A 23,041-nucleotide genomic window follows, 5' to 3' on the forward strand; every position below is an offset into this window, starting at 1 on the left:
CCGCACCACCTATAAACCCACACATGTGCTAAACCACTGGAAAATATCCCCCATGTTTCTCACTGGGAGAAACTGCTTGATGCAGAAAGCGCTCAAAGTCATATTTTTCATCGGGAAATTGCAAATGAAGTGCATGCCTCAAAAGCAGTTTCATTTGTCACCCAATGAAGCATTCACCGATTCAGTCAGTAAATTATGGTGCAATAAATTACTACCTGCAAACATCAATGAAATATGTTGACTCGTTGCAAAACAAGTCAACCTCAGCATGACTGTTTTTCATGATCAGGTGCGCAGCAGAAGCTTGTTTCAATCTTGTATGCAACAGGAGGGGAGTTCAGACAAAGTGTGACTGGTAGGGGAAAATTTATCTGTAATCGGAACTTTAAAAATAAAAATGATTCACTTTGAAAGGCGGGAATGGAGGGGAAAGGCTGGAGAGAGAAAAGTTGGGCGTCTCGACTGCTTGGCTCACATTTTGAAAGCAGGGATGCTTCTTTCCTTCCCATCCTCACTACTGTCACTTCATTACTCTCCTGTTTCAGTTTCTCGTAACGTTTCCCAACAGTTCAACATACAGAACAAGAACAGGCATTTCTCCACCATCCCTCCATAAGACATGCAAAAGAAATTGCACAGATTTCAGTAAATAAATAGCAAGTACAAATTCAAGCTTTGTTAGTTGGACACAGTCAAATGGCGAGTGGTTGAGTGGGTGCGTTTGGTCTTCTTACCGAGATCCCCCATTCCATCTGTACTCTGTTTTTCTTCATTTTAAACAGCCAATGCTACAAAAAAGTCTCGCAAATCATTTTCCACCACTGGTGATGAATACTGATGAAAACTTACAGTACATATTTTTAGTCTTTTAAATATAATAGATTATGTTATAAACCTTAAAATAATTATATAAAAGAAGAATCTTCCAAAATGAACAAGTTTATAATTAAAAAATAACTGGCAACAAAAACAATTATAAGATTCAAATGAGACTTTTATGGTCTACAATAAATTGTTAAATAACTCAACTATGGAGTTAGACCGCCATGTTAAAATGCCCCGAATTTATAAAAAGAATAAAAATCTTTTTATTTTGGTTTTTATAACCAATTAACAACTGTATGGGAAATGTTTTTGATTTATTTAACTCACCTGTTTAAATGATTATTTCAGGCATTGCAACCTCAACTGAGCAGTGGGTGATGCTTGCTGTCTGCTAAGCTTTAGTTTAGCTCCTATGAATTCAAGCACTGGATATTTGATCATTCTAATACACACCAAAATATGTGCGCCACAGTTTTTAGTGAAGGACACTTTGGTGTATTTTTTGTATGTCAGTTAGCACTGGTCAGTGCCATACAGTCTGTTGGGGTTTTGCAGGCTTCCAGTTCAATTCAGTTTTATTTATTTAGCGCCTAATCACAACAGTCGATCTTAAGGGGTTTTATATTGCAAAGCTATGACCCTGCAACAATACAGAATATCCCCACCTATGAGCAAACACTTGGTGACAGCGGGAAGGAAAAACTTACTTTTAACAGGAAGAAAACTCTGACACAACCAGGCCCAGGGAGTGGTGCCCATGTCCTGCCACCGGTTGGGGGTGAGGGACGAAAGACAAAATACGAACACGTCTGGATTAAACAAAATGATACAGTGGTGGCCACAAAAGCTGATTTCAAGCTTCACAAGTCTACAAGCCAGTGGGTGGCTTCATCTCAAATCTTAAACAATCAGGGAGCATTAAAAGTCTTAGGTGAAATAACGGACATCTTTATAGTTTCATCAGATAATAGTGGTTGTGTGTGTGTGTTATTGTGTAGGTCCAACAGAAAATGTGGTGTTTTTTTCTTACTTTAAGACATCAGAATTCTATTACAAGCTTAAGAATCAGCACTGACATCATTAAATGCTACAACTCTTGACACCAAGGAAGCGAGTAAGACTATAAATCATACATATTCATGTACATGTGGGTGGAATAATACGAAAATGTAAATTAGCTGAAAGGCAAACACAGCGACTGCATGAAAAACATTGTATATAAATAAAAACAACTGAACTGTGAATGAAGTCAAAGGTGAATGACACTGACCAGCCAGATGTTTAATTTAAAAGCAGTAGAGGCAAAAAAAAAAATTTACTGTTAGCGACCATTTATTTGCTAATTCTTCAGCTTTAACTGTTTGTAGTCCACACAATGCTGCTAACACAGCAGGAGGAGGGGTGGACGAAGCGGAAGATAGAGAACAACAACAAAAAAAGCAGAAGTACAAGCATTGGATGTTACGCTTGACTGGGCAAACAGTTGCAGGGAAGCAGTGAGAAATATCCTGCCAGCTAACAACACTGTTAGGCTGAAGGTCCAGGTAGGAGGTGTTGCAGACGTCAAATCTCCAGAAAACACAGGAATAAGCCAGCATCTGGACTTTGTTTAGGTTCCCCCTCCACACACACACACACACACACACACACACACACACACACACACACACACACACACACACACACACACACTCATGAACCTCGCTGATGCCAAAGTAACCATGCAGCAGAGGCACACCCTAGCTGGATCGCACGGAGGCAGCATCTGGGTCAGAAAGAAGTACTCGCATGTTCGTTGTTGTACGTGTGAGCACAGATGCGTGTGCGTGCGAGTGTGTACCTCAGCAGCAGCTCGTCAGCTCTCATAGATCCCGCACCGGCGGCTGCAGGAGGGAGGCAGCAAGTGGCATCAACACACACTCTCCCCACAAAGCCCAGCTCGGACGAGTGCTCTAACATCACAAGCAAACTAATGCACTTTATCAGGATACAAGCTGGCAACTCTTTTCTTTCCTCCTCCTCTTTTGTCCTCTGTTCCTCTCTTCCCCCCCCGCTAGATGTTTGCAACAAGCGGCCTCTCTTTGCTTCTCTCTCTTCTGCCTTGTTCCTCTCAGCCTCTCTGCCGTTGTTCCCTCTTCTCTCATAGAGAAACAAGCGTCCCCCCCACCCCCATCCCACTCTCCACCCTCCTCTTCTTCCCTATCTCCCCCTCCCCATACCCCCCACTCTCTAACTCTCGCTCTCTCTCTCCCTGGTAGAGCAGCAGAGCAGTGGAGACCCCGCTGGCTTGCCTAGCTGAAATAATCCCCTGTGACAGCTCAGCTCATGTTGTTATGTTGTGGGCCTATTTGAGTCTAATACTACAGCTCTGGAACAACCTAGCGCCAGTCCAGCTCTGGACTGCCTGCATGACCACTGGGCACGGCCCAGTCCGGCACCGAGCCACGCCGACAATGCCCACTATTCGCATTTACTGCACATCATCTCTGTGTTTCTGGCACAGCTCAACCCGGGCTCAGACTCCAGATATAGAGCTGCAGACAGAGTGGAAAATAAACCAACCTTAACTCAGCTTTACCACCCTTTTATGAAGTTTTTATGAGGTAAATAAATCGTATACATCACAGTAAAGTTGTGTTGCGCCGATGGAAGGAAGCCAAGTACAGCATGAAGTCAATTGTGCACTGAATTTTCACAGTTTATTAAGACAGAATATAAATAACCTCAATGCAACAAGATTAGCATATCACAAATATATGCAATTTCCACAGCCTCTGGTGTAGCTCACAGCCTCCTGACCACTTCCAACTCCCACTATTAAAAAAAGAGTTGAACATGTATGATCCGTCCTCGATATTGTATTTTTATTGAACTGCTATTTGCATGAACTAGTTTACAGCTCAGAACATTACTGACTTGGCCGTACCATCCTGGCAAATATCCATAAATCCTGGTGTTAATTCCAGGTCGTGGAAGAATTTTTGGCCCCTGATTCTGTCAGAGTTTCACCACAATATATAACCTTTTATGAAAAACTGGGTCTGCCAATAAGAAGCATCATTCTCACCTCAAGCAGCCTAAGCTTTCCAGAAAAGTGGAGCAAAACTAAAAACTAAAAGTCTGGGGCGAAGCGGTTTAGTCTCCAGAGAGAAAAGGCTCTCATGGGGAAAGAAACTGGATGCCTTCTGGAAAAACATGGCTGAAAATGTTGGACCTGCAAATCTTTCTTTAAAAATAAAGGAAAATCTCAAAAAAAGATTTATTTTCAAATATTTCAACCTTTTACTGCACAATTTAGTGCAAAGTTATGAACTCTAACTTTCTTAGGATCTATTTCATGTATGTTAATGGACAGTCAGAATAATGACTGACTGCTCTCTGATTAAAACCAAGCTCAGAGTTTTATTGAATATTTCTCCCCAGGCGTCCCACTCTAACTGTCCAAAGCCTCCTGCAAGTACAGGCTGCGTTTTCGAAGGGCCAGCCTCAACTCCAGAGAGACGGCTCGGTCCAGCAGATCATGCCCAGCACAAGGCAGCCCAGACAGGCATGTCTCAGTGAGCAGCCCTCCCGAAGGAGGCCCTGCCATATCAGGCTCCATATACCTGGCACATCACAGCATCTCCTCCCCATAGGAGGCTGGGGCTGAAGACACAGGCAGGGAGCTTCTGATTAAAAATTCATCTCTCTGTTTATTATGATTTATGCATGTTTCAGTGAGCCAGGAACGAAAAAGAGAGGAAAGGAGAACAGCTTCATTAGTGCATATTGTGTGTATGTGTGTGTGGGTACCATGCCCATGCTTGTTTGTGCACTGTGTGTGTGTGTGTGCGTGCATATGTGTGGATGTGTGCGTGTGTGGCTAGCTGGCAGGTGGGGGATAGTTAAAATTATGGATTGTACGTGAGCTTCATTAGAATGTTTGGCATACAGGGCAAAATCGTCTGTCTTCACAAAACACCTGCATTTCACTGAAAAACAACAACAATTGAAATCCTAAATTACCCGGCGTGCACAGGCCATCGGCATTAAAATGCAGCAGACACTTTTGCTAACTTCTAACTTAATTACCCATTTCCGCCTCTGTTGTTTACCATTCAGATCGGATCGGCCTCTCATTGCACTTTGTCTCAGCCAAAAGCGATGGCAAGCGCGCGACGGTGACAAATATTGACACATGGCGAGCTTGTCAACAAAAAAGTGGTGACTAAGAGCGTGAAATACCTGGCACTCTCACATATAATGATCTCATGGATTTTTTTTCCCCGCTCAAAATCCAACATATGCTGCATCCACTCATGTTGCTTATGTTTATTAGTCTGAAAGCTGAATGCATAAAGAGCACAACAACCTAAAGCCTAAAAGGAGCACACAGCGGTGAATGGAACGATGCATTCAAATTACAATGCATAAATGTTGACAATGATGACTGATGATTTGTTATTTACATGGCTAATAGCTCACACTTCTGTAGGCATTCAGTTACTAAAGCTGTGCGAGGAAGCATTTATACATTAAAGCGGGGAAAAACAACTCTGCTATGAGCTTACATTTAAATATAGACCGCTACAGTCCCATTCTGATTGAAGGAATTAGAATATTTATTTTTTTCTGATAATAATTCATATCGTATCAGTTACAGTATTAGGGTTGCATTAGCAAAATGTATCCTTTCCCTTCTCTTTCACTGTTAACATGCACAGCATCTTATGTACTTTGACTATTAGTCTTTCATAGCATGTCCAGTGTGTCAGGTGACATGATGCCAGTCCGTTTCGCACTTTTGCCTCATTCCTCACTCACATGGTTTAGGTTAGTAGACACAAGCTTTTGTGATTTCTGACTGCTGACGTCAAACTGTTGACTCTGCAATCCAAGAATTGAGTTTCCTTCTTCTACTCTTGCTGCTGTGTGGTCTCCATGACCTGCCAGTGGTCTAATCAAACGTGCTGAATCAAGAAGTGCTAACCCAAAACACCGCTTTCAAATGGCCAGTGTTACCAGTTGGTAACAGTCCAACAGCCATTACACCAGTAGGTGGTTTCTTCCACTACTTTAATACCTAATTATCACCTCGGCATGGTTGTGCCTACTAGTTAATCACAAGTAATAGGCCAAGTATTTCAGTATTGAAAGTCTTGTGCTTGGACAGGACTACCTGTCATAAGGTCATTTACATGTTGTAAAGATCACATTTATAGGTTACCAAAAGTATTTTCACAAATGAACTCTGGATAATGTCTGAAGAAGCAGGCTGGGACATAGTCTAAGGTTTCCCTTTTTCTGTAGCATAGACCAGTGGAGAACCTGCATCAGATGTACTGAAGAAAAACATCCACTCATTCATCCATCCTCTTGTGCTTCTCCATTTCAGGGTACCTGAGTACCCAGACATGGGACAACATGCTAATTCCACACAGAAAGGCCCTGGGCACATTGTGGACTTGAGCCCAGGACCTTCTTGCTGTGAGGCTAAAGTGCTAACCACTGCACCACCATGCTGCCTTCACCAGAAAACAATAATAATAATAAAATAATAAATAAAAAAGCACAAAACTAAGTTCCTAGCATAACCGACACACCAGCGAGAGCAGTGAGGGGTGAAATTTCAGTGTGTCGGTTGAATATTTTTGCAGTGTTTCTTGTTTTTTCAGTCTTGCACTTTGTAGTCGGTCCCAACAGTTGCGCGCAGTGACAGCAGTGAAGATTATAACTTGTTTTGATGAGAATGACTGTAACTCATCCAATTTAATAATTTGGAAAGAGGCGTCGTGTTTTCACAACATTTCGGTTACGAGTAATTGATTTGGAAAGCTCTTAATCGGAAAGTATCTCTTTGACAGAAGTCAAAAACTCACCATCATCGACATCCGAAAAAACAGAAATGTCACTCAGCTCGCCTGCATTTAGTTTGGTTTATTATAACGTCTGGTTCTTCACTGCGTCTGAACAGTTGTTCTGAGGCAACAACAACAGAAAAGTGAGCATGTAACTGGTTTGCTTCAGGAGCGATAAGCTGCTCACACATCCTTTGAATCATTCTGTGAGTTGCCAGGTTGTAGTTGAAATTGCAGTGAATGGAGAAAACGTTGCCAGATCATCTATAAAACAAAAGTGCATTACAACTTCTCACGATAAAGTGTGAGAGTTTTGCAACTTCAGGGACAAACGGCAGAACAGGAGGGTCTTAAAACATGGGAAAAACGGGAGTGTTGGCAGGTGTTCAATGTCTGATTCAACGTGTTTATCCTCAGATGCATTTCTGTCAGGTAATGCATGCGTGAAAGTGGCCTGAGCATAAAAAAACTCTACTGTAGATTTTACATGCACACAGAACTCCAACAGAACGCTGTGATAAGAATGGCTGATGATGCACTTTTTTGGACTACAAGCAGGTACACGAGGGTGCCTACCAGCCATATCTATAGGAGTGATAAATAGGCTGAGAACATTCTAAGCTGGTGGCCAAATGCAAGCGAATCTGCTGAATAAGACATCAAAACCGGTTAAATGTATAAAAAAATCCATCATATTAAAGAAAAAACAAACTTCAGCAGCCCTTTAACCTCTCAGCATCCTGCAGGCTGCTAGAGAAGCACTCAGGAGGGCTCAATTGCCAACATATAACACAAACCTTAACGATCTAAACTCTTTACGCTATCCCCAAGCAGCGACCTTGTAGAGGTTGAGAGGTTAAAAACAGCATTCATTTGAATTCTAATTCAATCTAGTTGCCTTTTAATTGGAATTTTCTACACACTTCCTTACATTTATTTACCCTAACGAGGATCTCTCTGAAGGCCCGCATCAGTCTCTCTCTGTGCTTGCTGATGGAAGCCTGCTCTCCGCATATGAGTCTGTGTTAAAGGGCTACTGCTGGAGAGCATAGAACATATGGCGGTGTATCAGAAGCTAAGTGTTACCGGGAACCCCCCGTCTCACGATATCTCAAATTTAGCCTTAAATTAAAAACATTGCCTTTTTTGTTCTTTTTACAACATCATGACATCATGCCTTATGAAGACAAGCATCTTGTTTTTGTCATTCAAAGCGAACGCACGCTGTGGTGCTGACATCGCAGTAACTTGAGGCCCAGTTGAACCGAGCAGCCTCTGTCTCTTTTAAATTGTGTTTACGATTTAATGACCTATTTGTGTTTGTTGTTTCTGCCGCGCGCCTGCCTCCACTCGCTCTCTCCCATCTTTCTCTCTCTCTCTCTCACTTTGTGTCTCTCACTCCCTAACACGCTCTGACAGCAAAAGGTCAATGCCCATTGGCTACATGGGGGGCACTGAGTGATGTAAGGGGGGTTGTCATGGTAACGTGCAGGGCACGGTGCAGCGGTGAGGATGCATTTCGGTGCCAAAAACCCAAGCCCGGGAACCTGAGCGAGGATCAAAAGACTCGAGAGCTCCACTCGCAGGGCAGAAGTGCACGGGGCCGGGTCTGGACCCGGGCAAGACACGACACAGTTTTAACCGTTTAGCTGTTTACTAACCCGGCAAACGGGAGGGGCCGGACTTGGCCCGTCATGACAGCGAAGCAGATCTGCATGCGAGAGACAGACAGCGAGGCCCAAAGACAGTCAGTTGTGAGCAACTCTGGTATGTCTGTGAGCCTGCATTCTGCTGAGCTTGGCTTCACATTAATAAAAGAGGGATTACCAAAGTCTGCAGGCTCCTCTTAGGCCCCTCTCCAGCCGAGAGCTGAGCGAGGTTCGCTCGCTCAACCCCTCTGCCTCCTTCCCGCCATCCTTCGCTCCCTTTTCTTACCCTCCTCGGCATGCTGCTCACGTTCCTCCCATTCAAAAAAAAAAAAGGAAATATAAAGAAAAGGAAAAAAAACCCACTCTCATGTGCCTTTCCTCCTGTCTGTCTCCATCCCATTTCTCTCCACTCAACAGTACAGGAGGGGGGGAAAATGCACCAAAACACAGATAAATTATTTAGATTTTTTTTCCCCAAAGAAAAAGAGGAGGAAAAAAAAATGCTTGACTCTGCAGTTCGAAAGAAAAGGGAAATAGGAAAGGAGGAGGGGTGAGGAAATAAAAATTGCATTAGATACAAGATTCTGCAATCAGCCCTGCGATATGAAGAATTAATCTTATCTTACGTCGGCACACACGGCCAAGTAGGAGAGAGCCTCCAAAGACTTGGAGATGACAACAGGACAAATTCGCCTTTCCATTACGCTGCCATTCATCCATTGTGTCGGCAGACACCTCGCGATAAGCGGATGTATTGTTGCCATTGACAATGTCATTATGGGACAGTAAACAAGCGATGCAGTGGAGGGTCGGGATGAACCGGGTGGGGCAAGAAGGTCACCAAGACAATCTGGAATGAAAGGATGCGAGACCCCACGAGAGAGATAAGACTCCTCCTCGTCGTCTTCTTCTTCTTCTTCTATCTCTTTTCTCGCGCGCTGCAAAGCCAAGGACGGGCATATGCTTAGAACAAAGCCCCGGCACTGCCAGCGTAATCAACTCCTCTGTACTCCAGCAGCAGCAACACAATCTCCCCTGGAGGTCATTCACAGGAAAAGGCTTAGAAGGCAAAATGGCTGCAGGATCACAGGCTATTAAGATGGGAAAATAGGGTGACAGTCACCCAACCTCCCACCTCCACATTCCTCTACAAAACATGTTCAAATGTGAACAGTGACGGCAGCGCGATTGATGCCACGTCATCGTGGAGCTTATTTTTGGACTCTTTGACAACCGTTTGCAAATTACGTTAAGTCAGAGCTTCTAAAACTGTGGGGTGGGCCCCCTTGGCGGAACACAGAGGCACTGCAGGAGAGCGCGAATGGCTGGGAGAAAAACTAAGCAGAATAAAAACGGTTAATTAAGTTAAGGGGAACAAAGGTAGAAGAGTTCACCTCGTGTTTTACAGATTTGGGGGCTGAAAATGAGAAGGCATTCGTGTGCCACAAAGTCGACCGTGCTAACGCTTCAAAGAAATTTTCCAACACTAAGGCAAGGCACTTTTGTGCCACTCTCTGGTCTTTTCTACAGAAAAAAGGGCAAGCCCAAATGAAATCCCAATACCGGGATTATTCTCCCTCACAGATGTGCACACCGACAGCTGTGGATGCCACACAGTCACACACAGTAGCTGTTATTACACAATTTTGTAACTTGCTTTGAGTGTGAAGCAATCATGCAGTAATTGGTCTGCATAAGAAAGTCTGCAGAAGCTGAAATTAAAAGCCTTTGATCAAACTTGTAGTTATGGTGTCCCTACGTGTGTCTGCTCCCAGAGTTTGTGTTTTGTCCAGTTATTCGTTAATCATAGTCTCAGTATACTCTTTTAGCCTCTCTTCTCCTCACTGGTTGTGGTAGCTGCCTGTTCCAGTTTCTGTTTCTTCTGGAAGGGACTTTCTTTTTTCCTACCTCCACCAAGAGCTGTATCAGAGCATCTTCATATCAGAGCATCTGATACTTGGCATTCTCACTAATTGTCAGGGTTCTGTGTACGGCAGGCGAAGGTGAGGATCCAAACGCAGGACTCATGAAGCCAAATTTCAACAGAAAACCACAGCTTTATTGCTGGCAAAGCACAAAACATGAACAGCACAACGAACACTGAGAACCGGAAACACACAGGCATGATCTGATGGTGCGACACGACAGAGAGCACAGGAACACACAGGGCTTATAGACACAGGGGGGTAATCAGGGAATGAGAAACAGGAGGGAGACACAGCTGGGAGAAATTGGACTAACGAGACAGGGGTGCAGTAGAACTGAACACACTCACATGAGACACAGACCTTCACAATAAAACAGGAAACAAGAACCCACTAAACAAAGACGCAGACAGAGAGGCAGACAGAATATAACACATGCAACTCAAACAATACACGAAACAACAAATCCTTAAACACGGATAAACAGAAACAAGAAACTAATAATAATCTATCATCACCACCACCACCACAAGCACTACAAGAGAATAAGAAAACAATCCATAATGCAAAAACACACCAAAATAACTGAAACACAGATTCATCATAAAACCCAACAAAGCACCAGAGAAACATAAAGAACGATCCATCATTCAAAAATAAACCAAACCATAACAACTCAAAATACTGGGCCAAACTGACCCAGAACCGTGACACTAATATTATCGTGTCTTCACCTTACTGTGTCTTGGGTTGAGTGTTCTGAAATGGAGCTACAATTACAAGACTGAACTGCACTGCGTGAACTAAATCTATCCTCAGTTGATTTACAGTTAATTATGTTAGTTCTTAGCAAGCAACACTTTTAAATTACTCTTTTTCTTACATGAGTGGAGCGGGGAACACTGGTGGCACTAACCCCCAGTCTCCAAATTTGTACCCTAATTTGTAATTTGTGATATAAAGTTGAAAATCCTACGTGATTTTCTTCTCGAGTTATTGTGTTGACAACAAATTCTTACAACCTACTGGAATATATTGGAACTTGCCTGCCATTTTTTAGGAGCTGCACCTATGGTATAAGTGTGAAAATCCTGAGTCGCCTCGTTCTTGAGTTACTGTGTCCACGCTGCCCCGTTGGTTGACAATACCCCCTCTGCCTTTTACGACTGAGGATTAAAACTAAAGTTCTCCATCCAATATTTTAAGGTCTTTTACTTACAGTACAGATTGCTGCTATGAACGGAGCCTTGGATTCACACCTGCACCATGAGAATAAAACAAATCAGCCTTAAACAGAACCTCACACTCTTGACGATGTTTAAAGTATAACACCGGGACGTCTTCACATATGCGCTAAGTCTCCACCCTCAGCATATGAACAGGATTGTTTATGGTTTAAACAGGTTTTCACCGTGTTTCACAAAGATCACACAAAACACTGAAGATGAAAAGACACAGCACTTACATATTCGGGGTGTGTGGCTGCGCAGTGCCTGCATTATTTACACATCTTGCCTGGTGACTGACAAGGAATCCAAAAGAATGCAGTCTTGATGCCACTGCCTTTTACTGCAGTTGTTAACAGTTCCCCGTCTCCCACGTTACCCCTCCTGTGGCGCTGTTAGCACCTACAGCAGCACAGTCTGCAGTCCTCTGTCTAAATCGAGCCTTGCTCTAAAGCGACTGCGAGAAATCCTTCTTAAGACTCTAATACAGTTAATGACCTTCAGAACATATAAGAATGCACCAACTTCTGATCTCACAGGGTGATTTAAAGTATCTACTTAATACCAGTCCTTTAGAAATACTCACTTGGAGGCATATATATCAGGTAGGAATGACCTGAAACCACAGAACATTGATCATTTCAGTTAAAAACATTATACAAATTCTTTTGTGACTGAACATTTTTTCCCAGAAGGCCTAGAGAATCCCACAGTTTCAAAATGACACTAGCTGCATTATATCCATCATCAGAGCCGACGGAGGTTTACATTATCCTCGTATGCACTAACGCCAAGCAGGTTAGCTGAGCATGGAGGTGGCAGGAGTGGTCCTGTTCCATTTGCAGACATTAGCACAGAGAGATTAATTTGTCCCCTTCCATTAGGCGGGAAAGCAGCCGTCATGGGTGTTCAATTATCCCTTAACAAAAAGAGAAATAGACAAACACAGCAGCCTTTTTAAATAATAAGCACCATGCAAGTGCATGCGTTGCATAATATGGATGCATATATGTGTGTAGGGGTATTGTTTGCATCTAGAAGCTGGAAGGAGTGCAAAGGGTCAGGTGTGTTTTCCACAGCGGCTGACGGCTAATTACCGGCAAAGTCTGCAATTTCTACGCCTAATATTCAGCTACTCAGCGCTGAAACAGAGCAAAAGAGACGACATGAGAGGGGAAAAAAAAGAGGGATAAAGAGAGGAAGACAGATAAAGGTTGTTGTTTTGTTTAGACTTGCTGTCTTCCTGCCGCTCTCTCCTCCTTTGTGAAGATTTCGACTTCATTAGAATTATAATGAACATCAGCGAGGCTTCCTGAAATATTTTTGGCTCCTTGAAAATAAATGAATACACAAGCAAATCAATTCAAATCTGCCCATTATGCCTGTTTTCTGGGTCGTATAAAACATGCATAATGGGCCACAGTATAAGTCGCGCAGCGCTGTATGTTGCGGGAGGCCGTGATAATAAGCTAACATTAGAGGATCATTTGTCATCGTTTCCCAGAATCGTTACATATTCCAGAATCAATTTCATCTGCGCGGTGACACTGACGAGCTCGTGACGGCGTATTGACGGACTAAGACGCACATCGGGACGTTACGGTGGCAGAGCTAACCGTGTGGCAGAGTCATGTGAAATACTGGTATGTTTTTTGTGTTTGTGTGTGTGCTTGTGTGTTTCGCTGTTGTGCTCCGCCGGTGTGATGATGTTGCTGTGTAGTGAGACTCGCTAATTGGCTCACCTGTCTCTCAGCCATCTGGAGCCTCTCAAAAAAGAGGAAAAAAAAGTCACACTGAGTTCCCCCAACATCACACACACACACACACACACACACACACACACACACACACACACACACACACACACACACACACTGAAAGGCATGCATATGTGCCTTAGCAGAGAAAAAGACAAATGTGGGAACGTGCAAACAAGCGAATGAAAATGGAAAAGGAAAGTGAAAGCAAATCTAAAGATATTTTTCCCCCAGATCGCAATCTTGTAACTGAATCATTACTGTGCTTGAAGAACTAATTTCAGAAAGATCAACACCACCACCAACAACAAAAACAGTTTCTTTATAACGTGCTACAGTAATCATTCAAAACAAAATTAATGTGATAATGATTAATTATGGCAACAGCATTGTTTGCACTGGGTAGAAGTTGCTAATAAAAGAGCGCACTTGCAATCAGGACTCGATTGAAATGCATTTTCAATCATAACAGCCGTATATTCTTATTGTTTTAGGAAATCACTGCAATGCAAAGAAGACACGCCCACGACTTCAGCTTCTCCCCGTCTCAGCGAGGGAGCGTCAGCTGGAAGAAGGAACTCTACTCCAGCATCCCAGAAAACCCCGGGGAACAACGCTCTGACTGCATGTGTGTGTGTGCGTGTGAGTGTGTTCAGACGAATCTGCTTTAATACCTAGTCATGTTCTGGATTGATTAAGAAGCAGCAATAACACCGAAAAATACATTTTCCAATCAACTATTCAATATGATCCAACTTTTTCAGGGGATAAACTAGTAAATTATAAAATAATGATAATAAAAAGATGAAAATGTAGTTCCCATGAAACAAAACAAATGTACCAAAAATACAATATTAAAACAAAAATACCATGTGTTAAAAAAGTAAATAAGAAAAGGCATCTGAAAATCATTTAGGAATAGCAAATCAGTAAAAAATGATTGTGTTATATGCCTGTGTTCAACACTATACACTATTCGATGCTTGATTAAACAAAAATAACAAAATGGAAGAACAAAACCTTGTAATTATATGTTAAAATATAGAAACAGTTACAATGATGCTTAAAATATTTAATAGAAAAAACGAAGTAATGACGTGTGTGTGTGTGTGTGTGTGTGTGTGTGTGTGTGTGTGTGTGTGTGTGTGTGTGTGTGAGTTTTATTCTCTCAGTGCTCTGTGTGTTCCAGGTCAATGGTCTAGATCACACATACAGAAGTCAGTCCCTCCTGGACCACTGTATGTTCACCTGCCACCCAGGATGTCTGTGTGTGCGTGTGTGTGTGTTTTATCCAGAAATTGAACCCCTGTGTCACTCAAAAAAGAAAAAAACTCTCTTGAGACAGATTGTGGGGAAGCGAAGGAAGAAAAGATATCTAAGAGTCCGTCCAGCTCTCTGCACACAGACCCCCCTCTCCTCTCTCTCTCCTTCCCTCGCCGTCATTAGCAATTCTTCATAATTCATGTGTTTGGATGAAAAATGGATGAACAGTGAGCGCGACACTGGCATAGGCTCCGACAATTAAAAACCCAATGAGAATTAAAAAACTGCTGCAACAGTTTCACTCTTTTTTTCTCCTTTGGCCACTTGTAACCACCTGATTAGCATCCACTCTTTCGTCACATGATGGCACCTAAGCTAAGCTGAAAGCCACAAAAAGGGGTAGCAGAAGGACCCAGCGCTGATATTTGGTCGCACATTCTGAACACGCCAAGAAGAAAAGAAGTTTTTGAAAGATGACAGAAATAACAGAGGCGAGATAAACTCGGATCCTGTCCTTTCCAACACGCCACGCTGCTACTCGACAAGAGAGAGAGGCCTGTGTTTGTTGTGTTATTAAAAATATGAGTCATTGCCCTTATTGATGAAATGCAAAAGTTCTGGCACAAAAAGTGGGGTTAAAAAATGAAATGACCGGGAGTGCTTTCAGGAATCTGTCACGCTGCAGCTCCTGCTGGACGTTTTCTCACTGGGGGACAAATTAAAGCTCAGGAAGGAGCCTTTAACACCGACAACTGTCACTGCAGAGGAGAGCGGACACTCCAGCCCGTGTCTTCTGACTGCCAGTTCCTGTCTCATAAATATTCAGATATGGGAATACTTGGGAAGGCGGGGCCAGGAGCGGCGCATCAGGCAGTCTCCGTAGCAAGTGGTGGGGGGAGACCGCTGTTGTCATGTGGCAACCGGGGAGGCAATAACGGACGCAGCGTACCGGGACGCCACATTGTGTGAATCCCTGTAATTACAGTCTCTGCTGTCTGTGTGGGTCTGGCTCTGTAAACAGGAAGTGTGAGTGCATTTGTGCGTGTCACGCGCACCTGCAGCCCTCATGCCAAAGAGGAACTTGAGGCCTTCGGAGAGCTGTTGTATCTGTTCCACTCGTGAGCTTATGCTATTCATACACTAATCAGCACTTGTTTACCACAATTGGTGCGTTTTTTTGACGTGTGTGAGCTTGCTGCTGGCACGCATGTGTGTGTGCATGGGTGTGTATGTTTGTGTGTGTGTGTGCGCAGCGTTCCTCGCCATCTCAGGAGGTCATGTCAGAGCCAATAGTGGGTTTGCGGCTCATAATGACCGATGCTGAAAGGCATCCGTGGAGCCATGCCTGCTAATTATCAGCTGTGTGCCTTCAAAGAACATTATCAGGACAAAGACCTGCAATTATACACACTCATGCACACAATCCCTCCACACCCTTTATCACCCCCGTTTCCGGCATCAGCTCTTCCTCCTCCCGAACTGTCTTGTCTTGATTGCAGTTCTCCTCTTTCTTTTTTTTAAACTCTTCTCCACACCTCTCTCTCATTTACTCCCTACGACTCCCATGATCCTCTTTTTCTCTGTCCCTGCTTCATCCTTCCAGCCTGTTTTCATTTCCTGTAGTCCCTTTATCTATCCCTATCCTCCCAATTCCAATCCTATCCTCTCTTTCAGCTCCCTTGTTGCCACTTTTCCTATCTGTTTCTCCCCAACCCCTCTCACTCCTCCTCCGCCTCCTCTCCGTCTTCCATCCTTGCCCCAGCTCCTCTTCTTCTTCCTCCTGGCCCAAAACAGGCACTTAAATAACGAGCCGGGTGTCAGTCAAACCGCCAGAGAGCTTCATTAGAGGAGGAGAGCACACAGGATCAAATTATACGCCCAGTTCTCTTTTGTGTGATTGTGCGTGTGTGTGTGTTTGTGTGTGTTTGCGGGGATTGTGGGGGGTCGGCGGCAGTGATGGTGGTGGTAAAGGCACAGAGGAAGTAAACACACGTTCCGGAATGACGCAGCTGTGTGGCGGATTAGTGCCTAAGACAACACACACTGGTGCGTGTGTGTGTGTGTGTGAGAGCGCATGCGACATGCGACAGTCACAGCCTCGCTTATTTTCTCCAATCAGAGAGAAAAACAAAAGCAAACTATTTTGCCTAATTATTCACAGCCACAGCCGCCGTCGCTCGCTCTTCCTCCCGTGTTTTGACTCTTTTCCGCCAGTGTCGCGTTCCGAGCCGGATCTTGTTTTTTTTTATCTCAGCTGATTCACCTGCCGTGTTTGCCTGTCAGGAGCAGCTTTAGACTGATACTATTTAGAGACTGTAGTATTGAAAAATCAGCAGATGTAGAACTCATCATCGTGTAACGACATGCTATCCATTTTCTTGTCGCACTTCCAAAGGTACAAAACATTTATTTAGAGGTTAGCCTGGTTCACAAAAAACATTTATATATATATATATATATATATATATATATATATATATATATATATATATATATAAAATAAGAGTAATATTAAAATTATAGAGCCACTGGGTTACTTAAAGGACCACATCAGTGGTCTGACACGATTCAGTCCATTAAAATCGCATATTCTTTATATTACTGCTGAGTATTTTCCAAATATACTGCGAGTTTTTAAATGGATTTCTGACTTTCCAGGGAGCCATTAGATTCAGTTCATTTCACTATGGAGTAAAAAAAATCAGCTCACAGAGACTTAAAACTCACTACGGATAGGTAATCCATCACAGCGAACATTTCATCACCTTCTATCTTTGTTGTTTTCTGCTTTATTATAAAGAGAAATAACTGCCTTTTTTTAAAGAAAAAGAGAGAGATCACATTTTCATCTCTACACAACATTTATCCTTCTTTATTGTTTGCCTGCTACAATGTATTTTTGCCTTTTCGGTTCATGAATGCAGTGGATTGTGATTCTGGAGTACCCTTCAACGCAGCGGTGACCGCACTTACAGCAGCACCTGCTGACGCATTATGGATCCTATAAATGTTTATGAGATGTGCTATTATTAGGGTCTTTGTTGGACAACCAGTCATTAACACCTGTAGTTCATAAATGTAATATTTACTGCAACAGTAAGCATTATCTCTGATTATAACTCAGGTCATAAAGCATTACAGGTGCATTAGAAATCTTTATGAGCTTAAAATGATTCAAACGGATAAAAACTTGCACCGGCTCGTCCGCCCCCACCCTCCGACCTCCCTCCATCTTGTAAGAAATGGGAGGGTGCTGATGGTTTTCGGGGCAAGATATTCATTCTTTTCCTGTTAACTAGGCCTCAGATGAGAAATAGGTAATGCTATTTTAAGATTGGCCCTTATTTAAACCTTCTTCTGCCCTCCCTCTCCCCTCTCTTGATCTGTCGTTCTGTCGCCGAAGGGTTTAGTTTAATGACCCTCTTTGGCCATAGATCTGAGGCACGTCACATCTCTGCCTTTTAATTTCCCCTTTCTCTCTTTTCCTTTACTTCTCCTCTCTCAACCCACGACCTCATCTCATCTACCTTCTGTCCTTCTGCGGTCCCCCCCTTCCCCCCTTTTCACAACACCACTCCAGTGTTGATGCAGCCAGTGCTTGGCCTTAAGCCTGGAGATGGCATGCTTCATTGCAGATGAGGCCAAAGGAAGGCGAAGGAGTGAGGGGAAAAGGAGAGGAGATGATGAAAAGATGTATTACAGTACCTTTGTATCGGTCCAGAGAGGTCACTGGCGTCCTGCCTGCAAGACAAAGACAAAAGATTGTTGAACAGCTGTAAAGAGAATAAAAATGATTTACCTAATGATTTGTAAAAAGACAAATCGAATATAATTTGTGTCCAAACAGAGATGCTGACAAACGTAAGCGTCTATTCCCTCAAACTAAAAGCTTTTTTTTTCTCATTTTAAGTTGCCAGCATGATAAGAAATTTCTACCAAGATATTTAACAGCAGGCACTGAGCGTTTAATTCAGGGCACCCTTCAGTCAGTATTTTTCTGCTCGCTGGACTCCAGGGCTGCCCAGAATTTCTAGGCACAGCTGGCAGATTTCCGGAGTTCATATTTGCCGATGAGGTCCTGGTGGCTTCATCAAGCGGTGACCTCCAACTATCACAGAGGCCCACTGCAGTCAAGCATAAAGCGGATGGTAGGAGAATTAGCAACTTAAATTCTGAGGCTACGGTTCTTAACCGAGGGGGAAAAAGAACTGATTGCCCTCAAATTCGAAGAGTAGAGCAGGAGTTGCAAAGCTTGAAGGTGAGGCTTTTGATTTTCTGACTGAGCTAAATTCCCTTCATCACCTATGGCTACAAACTGTGTGCTGTCGCCAAAAGAATACGATTCCAGGTACAAGTGGGAAAAAATGAACTTTGTTCTGGGCTTTCTGGGCATGGTTCGTTAGCAAACGTTCGCAAGAGGACCCGGAGACTGGCGGGTGGGCGGAGAAACAAGGAAGTTTAATAAAGACTTAGAGTTCAACAAAGGGTGTTTCACAGTGTAACAGGTGAACCCGACAGGTGAGTTAACTTACACTGACGAAGGCAAAAAAACGGAACAAGAACGGGGAAATGAAACACACAAAAGCACGCTCAAACAAAAGAAGAAACAAATCAGACAAAAACAGTCAGGTAAAGAGCGGGGGACTACAGAAGGCAGGGAAACTGAAAACTACGACTGTGGAGGTTTGATGATCTTCTCCACAGCAGGTGACTCGACGTTTAGGGAAACACCTGAGCAGACCCAGGACACGCTACAAAGAATTTCCCTCCAGTGATTGCTTGAGAGAGGGAAATACAAGCAGTTTTGACTTAACTGCCGAGAACTAGAAGCAGATAAACAGAAGAAAAATGTATACATTGATGCAGGATAGAATCTTAATAGAGCTACATATAAACATCATATCAGTGCACATCTCCAGTATGCTTTACAGCTCCAACCTGTTTCCAGTCATGAAACAATTTCCCACTATAGAGTAACCCCCTCCCTATAACTTCAAAATAAAATTATCCAACAAACATTAAGATTTACTGTGAGAGACGTTTCTGTGTGCTCAAACAGTTACTGTATCTCTTGCAGCACAAAGTGGCATCCAGCAAAGGTTATCATCTCACTCGGATTTTCTGTAAATGTTCCCAGGCTGCGGTTGCATCATTTGTAGGTGATTTCCTGTTAAGTTCTACCTGTTTTCAAAGCAAATACATGTGACTGCAGCTTTAAGCTACTTTTTAACCCCGGAGCTAAAACAGTCCGTCACCAATGAAGGCAGCGTTTCTGGAAACCACTTAAGATACTGGCAAACAAAATCCGCAAAGAAGCACACCCCCACTGAGCCATCTAAATAGTAAATTGGTCTAGTCTGTCCTTGGGAACAGCAGAGAAACTTGCTCGTTCCACTGGGTTTTCTCCATAATTCCCTGCTCCTTCCTCTTTTTCTCTCCTTCCCTTTTTGTTTTATCCCTTCCTCCAATTCTCTGTTCCTCTTCCACTGCATGTAAATAAATTGGTCCCCAGGCCCCACCACTAGACACTGTATGCGTGTGTGTGTGTGTGTGTGTGTGTGTGTGTGTGTGTGTGTGTGTGTGTGTGTGAGCGAGCCAGCATTACACTCAGTGCAATACAGACACGCACAAGCAGACACAAGCAACCCTCCAGAGCTCAGACGCACCGAATTAGTCCGGGTTTTATGTCACAGAGGTAAATAAAATAATAATGAATTAACACAATGCGATCATTAATAAGCTTTGTGTGTGTGTGTGTGTTCGTGTGTGTGTGTGTGTGTAGAGGTGGGAGGTGAGAGCAAGTGTGTTATGATGAAATGCTGGGGAAAAAAACTCCTCCTCAACACAGTGGCCAATCACCGCTATCACTACTCTTTGCATTTCAAAGACGCACTCTTGTCCGTTTCATCTCCACAGAACCACAAAACGCTCATCTGTTACACACACACACACACACACACACACACACACACACACACACACGATAGCCACCTCCGCTTCAGTCCATTTTCCCAGTGCCATGAATTATGAAAAAGGGTAAATGGAACATCAGATACACACAGCCTGCACTTACAAGTACACACACCACATACACACAGATGCAAATAAGACACAACTAAACTACTACGCACAAAACTCGACCAGGGCTCTCATATTTTGAAATCTACATACATATATAACCTCCAAACATTTACACTCCATGGTTCTTATTATTTATTAACTCGCATATTACAGCTCGATGCTAAAACATGCTTCGCAACTTAGACATTACAGAAAAAGTCAGCCAGTTATAAAGACTCTAATTAAACTTAATAACAGTAAGTTCAATTAAAGTATGATGACACTAAAAGCACAGTCAAGCAACTAAGAGTTCCTCTCACTTACTCCATATCCAGCTGGGAAGCAAAAGCCAAAACAGGATAAAGCAGACAGGTCTTGCATGCTTTAATTATAAGACTCGTGCTTAAACTTCATTGACACTCAGTATGTGTCTAGAAAAGTTTGAAACCTTTATCAGGGTTTCTGCATCAATAAGAGGCGGTCTAGCCTTTATTTGAGTCTCAGTTTTATAAGAACACAATCTAGATGGAATTAATAACACATAATAGTGGTACTTCTTACATCTATATCAAATTCATTGAGTAATTAATCACAGAGCCAGCTGGAAAAAGTACGTGAACTCTAATCTAGTAACTCCTCCATCCTCCTCCATCTGATGTTGTCTTTAGTTGCCTCTGAGACTTGAACAATGATGAAAGACGACTTTTGGATCATTCCTCCTGCAAAATCTTTTTGTCCATCATTACGTCTAGGATGTCTGGACTGAACAGCCCACTACAGGTTGTGTTAACATCAGGATTCAGATTCCTATATTCCAGAACCTGAATTTTCTTCTTCCTTAACCACTGTGATGTTTGTGTACTTATGTTTTTGGGTCTTCTAGGATTTCACTGTACAATAGAGCTGACTCACATAGAATTTTTATACCAACAGTGATATTTGGTGATTTTAAAATCCAATATTCCAATATATTGGCCAGTAATTTTTTTTTCAGATACACGAAACATAGATTTTTCTGACTTTTTTTCTACTTAGTTACTTAATACCATTTACAGTCTGAGACTTTGCTTGGATCAGCTAATTAATCTGTAGCTTCCCAACGTGTCACCAACAGGAAAGTTGCAGAGTGCCCTCTGGTGGACAAACTATGCAACGTCAAGACACCGTCAATGCTCGTAAATGGCGATAAGCCAAACACAGAGATCCACAGATCGGCAAATAGCTAATATGTGGCTCAATTGCTCAGTGGCTGCAAGGCATCCAGGATTTGAGACACCGAAGCAGCCTTAACCATGATGCATCCTCTACTATGCTTCAAATCTGTGAAAAACATTGACATTGTTGCAGGCTTCCACCTCCATGTATCCCTATTATGTTTCTTCTGAGATCCTATGTAAGTAATTATTAAGCCACCATTTCCAGTAACCACCTTTTAAGAAAGCAGCTGAGTTTTTCAGTAATGTAACTTTGCATGCATTTATTTTAAGGGATTGGAGTGCCAGTTTCTGCTCTTTAAGGAGCGCCTGACCCCAAGTAGTCTTTAAAGAAGTTACTTTACTTTCAAGTTTGGACTGTGTATGATTACTACAGCTTTTTGTTTGTTACTGTCACTTGTTGTTAGTTTTATATATATTCCCTCTGAAAGGGAAATGCACTCTCTTTTGAGACATTTCCTTGAAATAAATATCGTACACTGATTATGATTAAGTCCTTGCCAATTTCATCAGGATGGAATTAAAACACAAACAATCCACAGGTGTTAGAACTGGTGGATATAGAAGCTTTATATTTCTGACTTCAGTGTTTAGTGTTTCAAGGTGTTTCTGAAAGTTCTTTTCTAGTGTACTGTATATTTTGCCGAGCACTCATTAGCCTTGTTTTTGCAATGATGCTCCAGGGTTGACTGCTAACTAAGTGTGGTCTCTGCTGAGACTGTGGAGATAAAAACTTTGAGGACAGTCTGTCAAACAGGAACAGCGTGACTTCAAGCTATCTACTGGCAGAAGTCGGGGACAGGAAACAACATTAAGTATCCCTTGGCTGAATTATTCACATTTGTTAATGTTGAAATTTCAGATTACTACTTGAAAACTTTTCAAAATTCTTACTACAAGAGTGTTATTTCAGCATAAGTGGTCACTTTAGGCCTGGATAGTATTTTAACCTTTCATTGTTTTCCAGCACACCGACTGACTCACACCAGAATTTTATTAGCTGCCCCATTACAGAGCTATTAATAGAATAGCTCTATAAAATCTCTCTGCAGAAAACAAACACAACAAGAAGCTTTAGGCTTGATTTTTTTGGAAATGCTTGTGCCCTTTGCTGGTCTACATAAGTCAACCTGACAAAATTTGGGTCAGAATTGATCACTGGGATGGAAACAGATGGGAAAACAGTGTCCAGGTGGAAAAAAGCCAGACTCATGCTTAATGACAGACAGCTTTTTGGCAATGTATGTGAACCCACGCACAAACTCCTGCAGACCTCACGCAGCTG

The 23,041-nt window shown here is 42.7% G+C and overlaps 1 protein-coding gene across 8 annotated transcripts in view; it reads right to left on the reverse strand.

Moving 5' to 3' along the window:
- celf2 (cugbp, Elav-like family member 2) overlaps positions 1-23,041 on the reverse strand; it is a 239,346-nt gene that overhangs the window by 173,327 nt on the left and 42,978 nt on the right. For all 8 annotated transcript variants that reach the window (XM_085375374.1, XM_085375363.1, XM_085375361.1 and 5 more), the window contains exon 2: positions 18,188-18,223. In XM_085375374.1, the coding sequence (XP_085231500.1) occupies positions 18,188-18,223 (36 nt within the window). The remainder of the gene's footprint in view (positions 1-18,187; positions 18,224-23,041) is intronic.

This window comes from Diplotaxodon limnothrissa, linkage group LG17, assembly GCF_057381915.1.
Source record: "Diplotaxodon limnothrissa isolate DT_005_m linkage group LG17, D_limnothrissa_male_GT1.1, whole genome shotgun sequence".
Classification (NCBI taxonomy): domain Eukaryota; kingdom Metazoa; phylum Chordata; class Actinopteri; order Cichliformes; family Cichlidae; genus Diplotaxodon; species Diplotaxodon limnothrissa.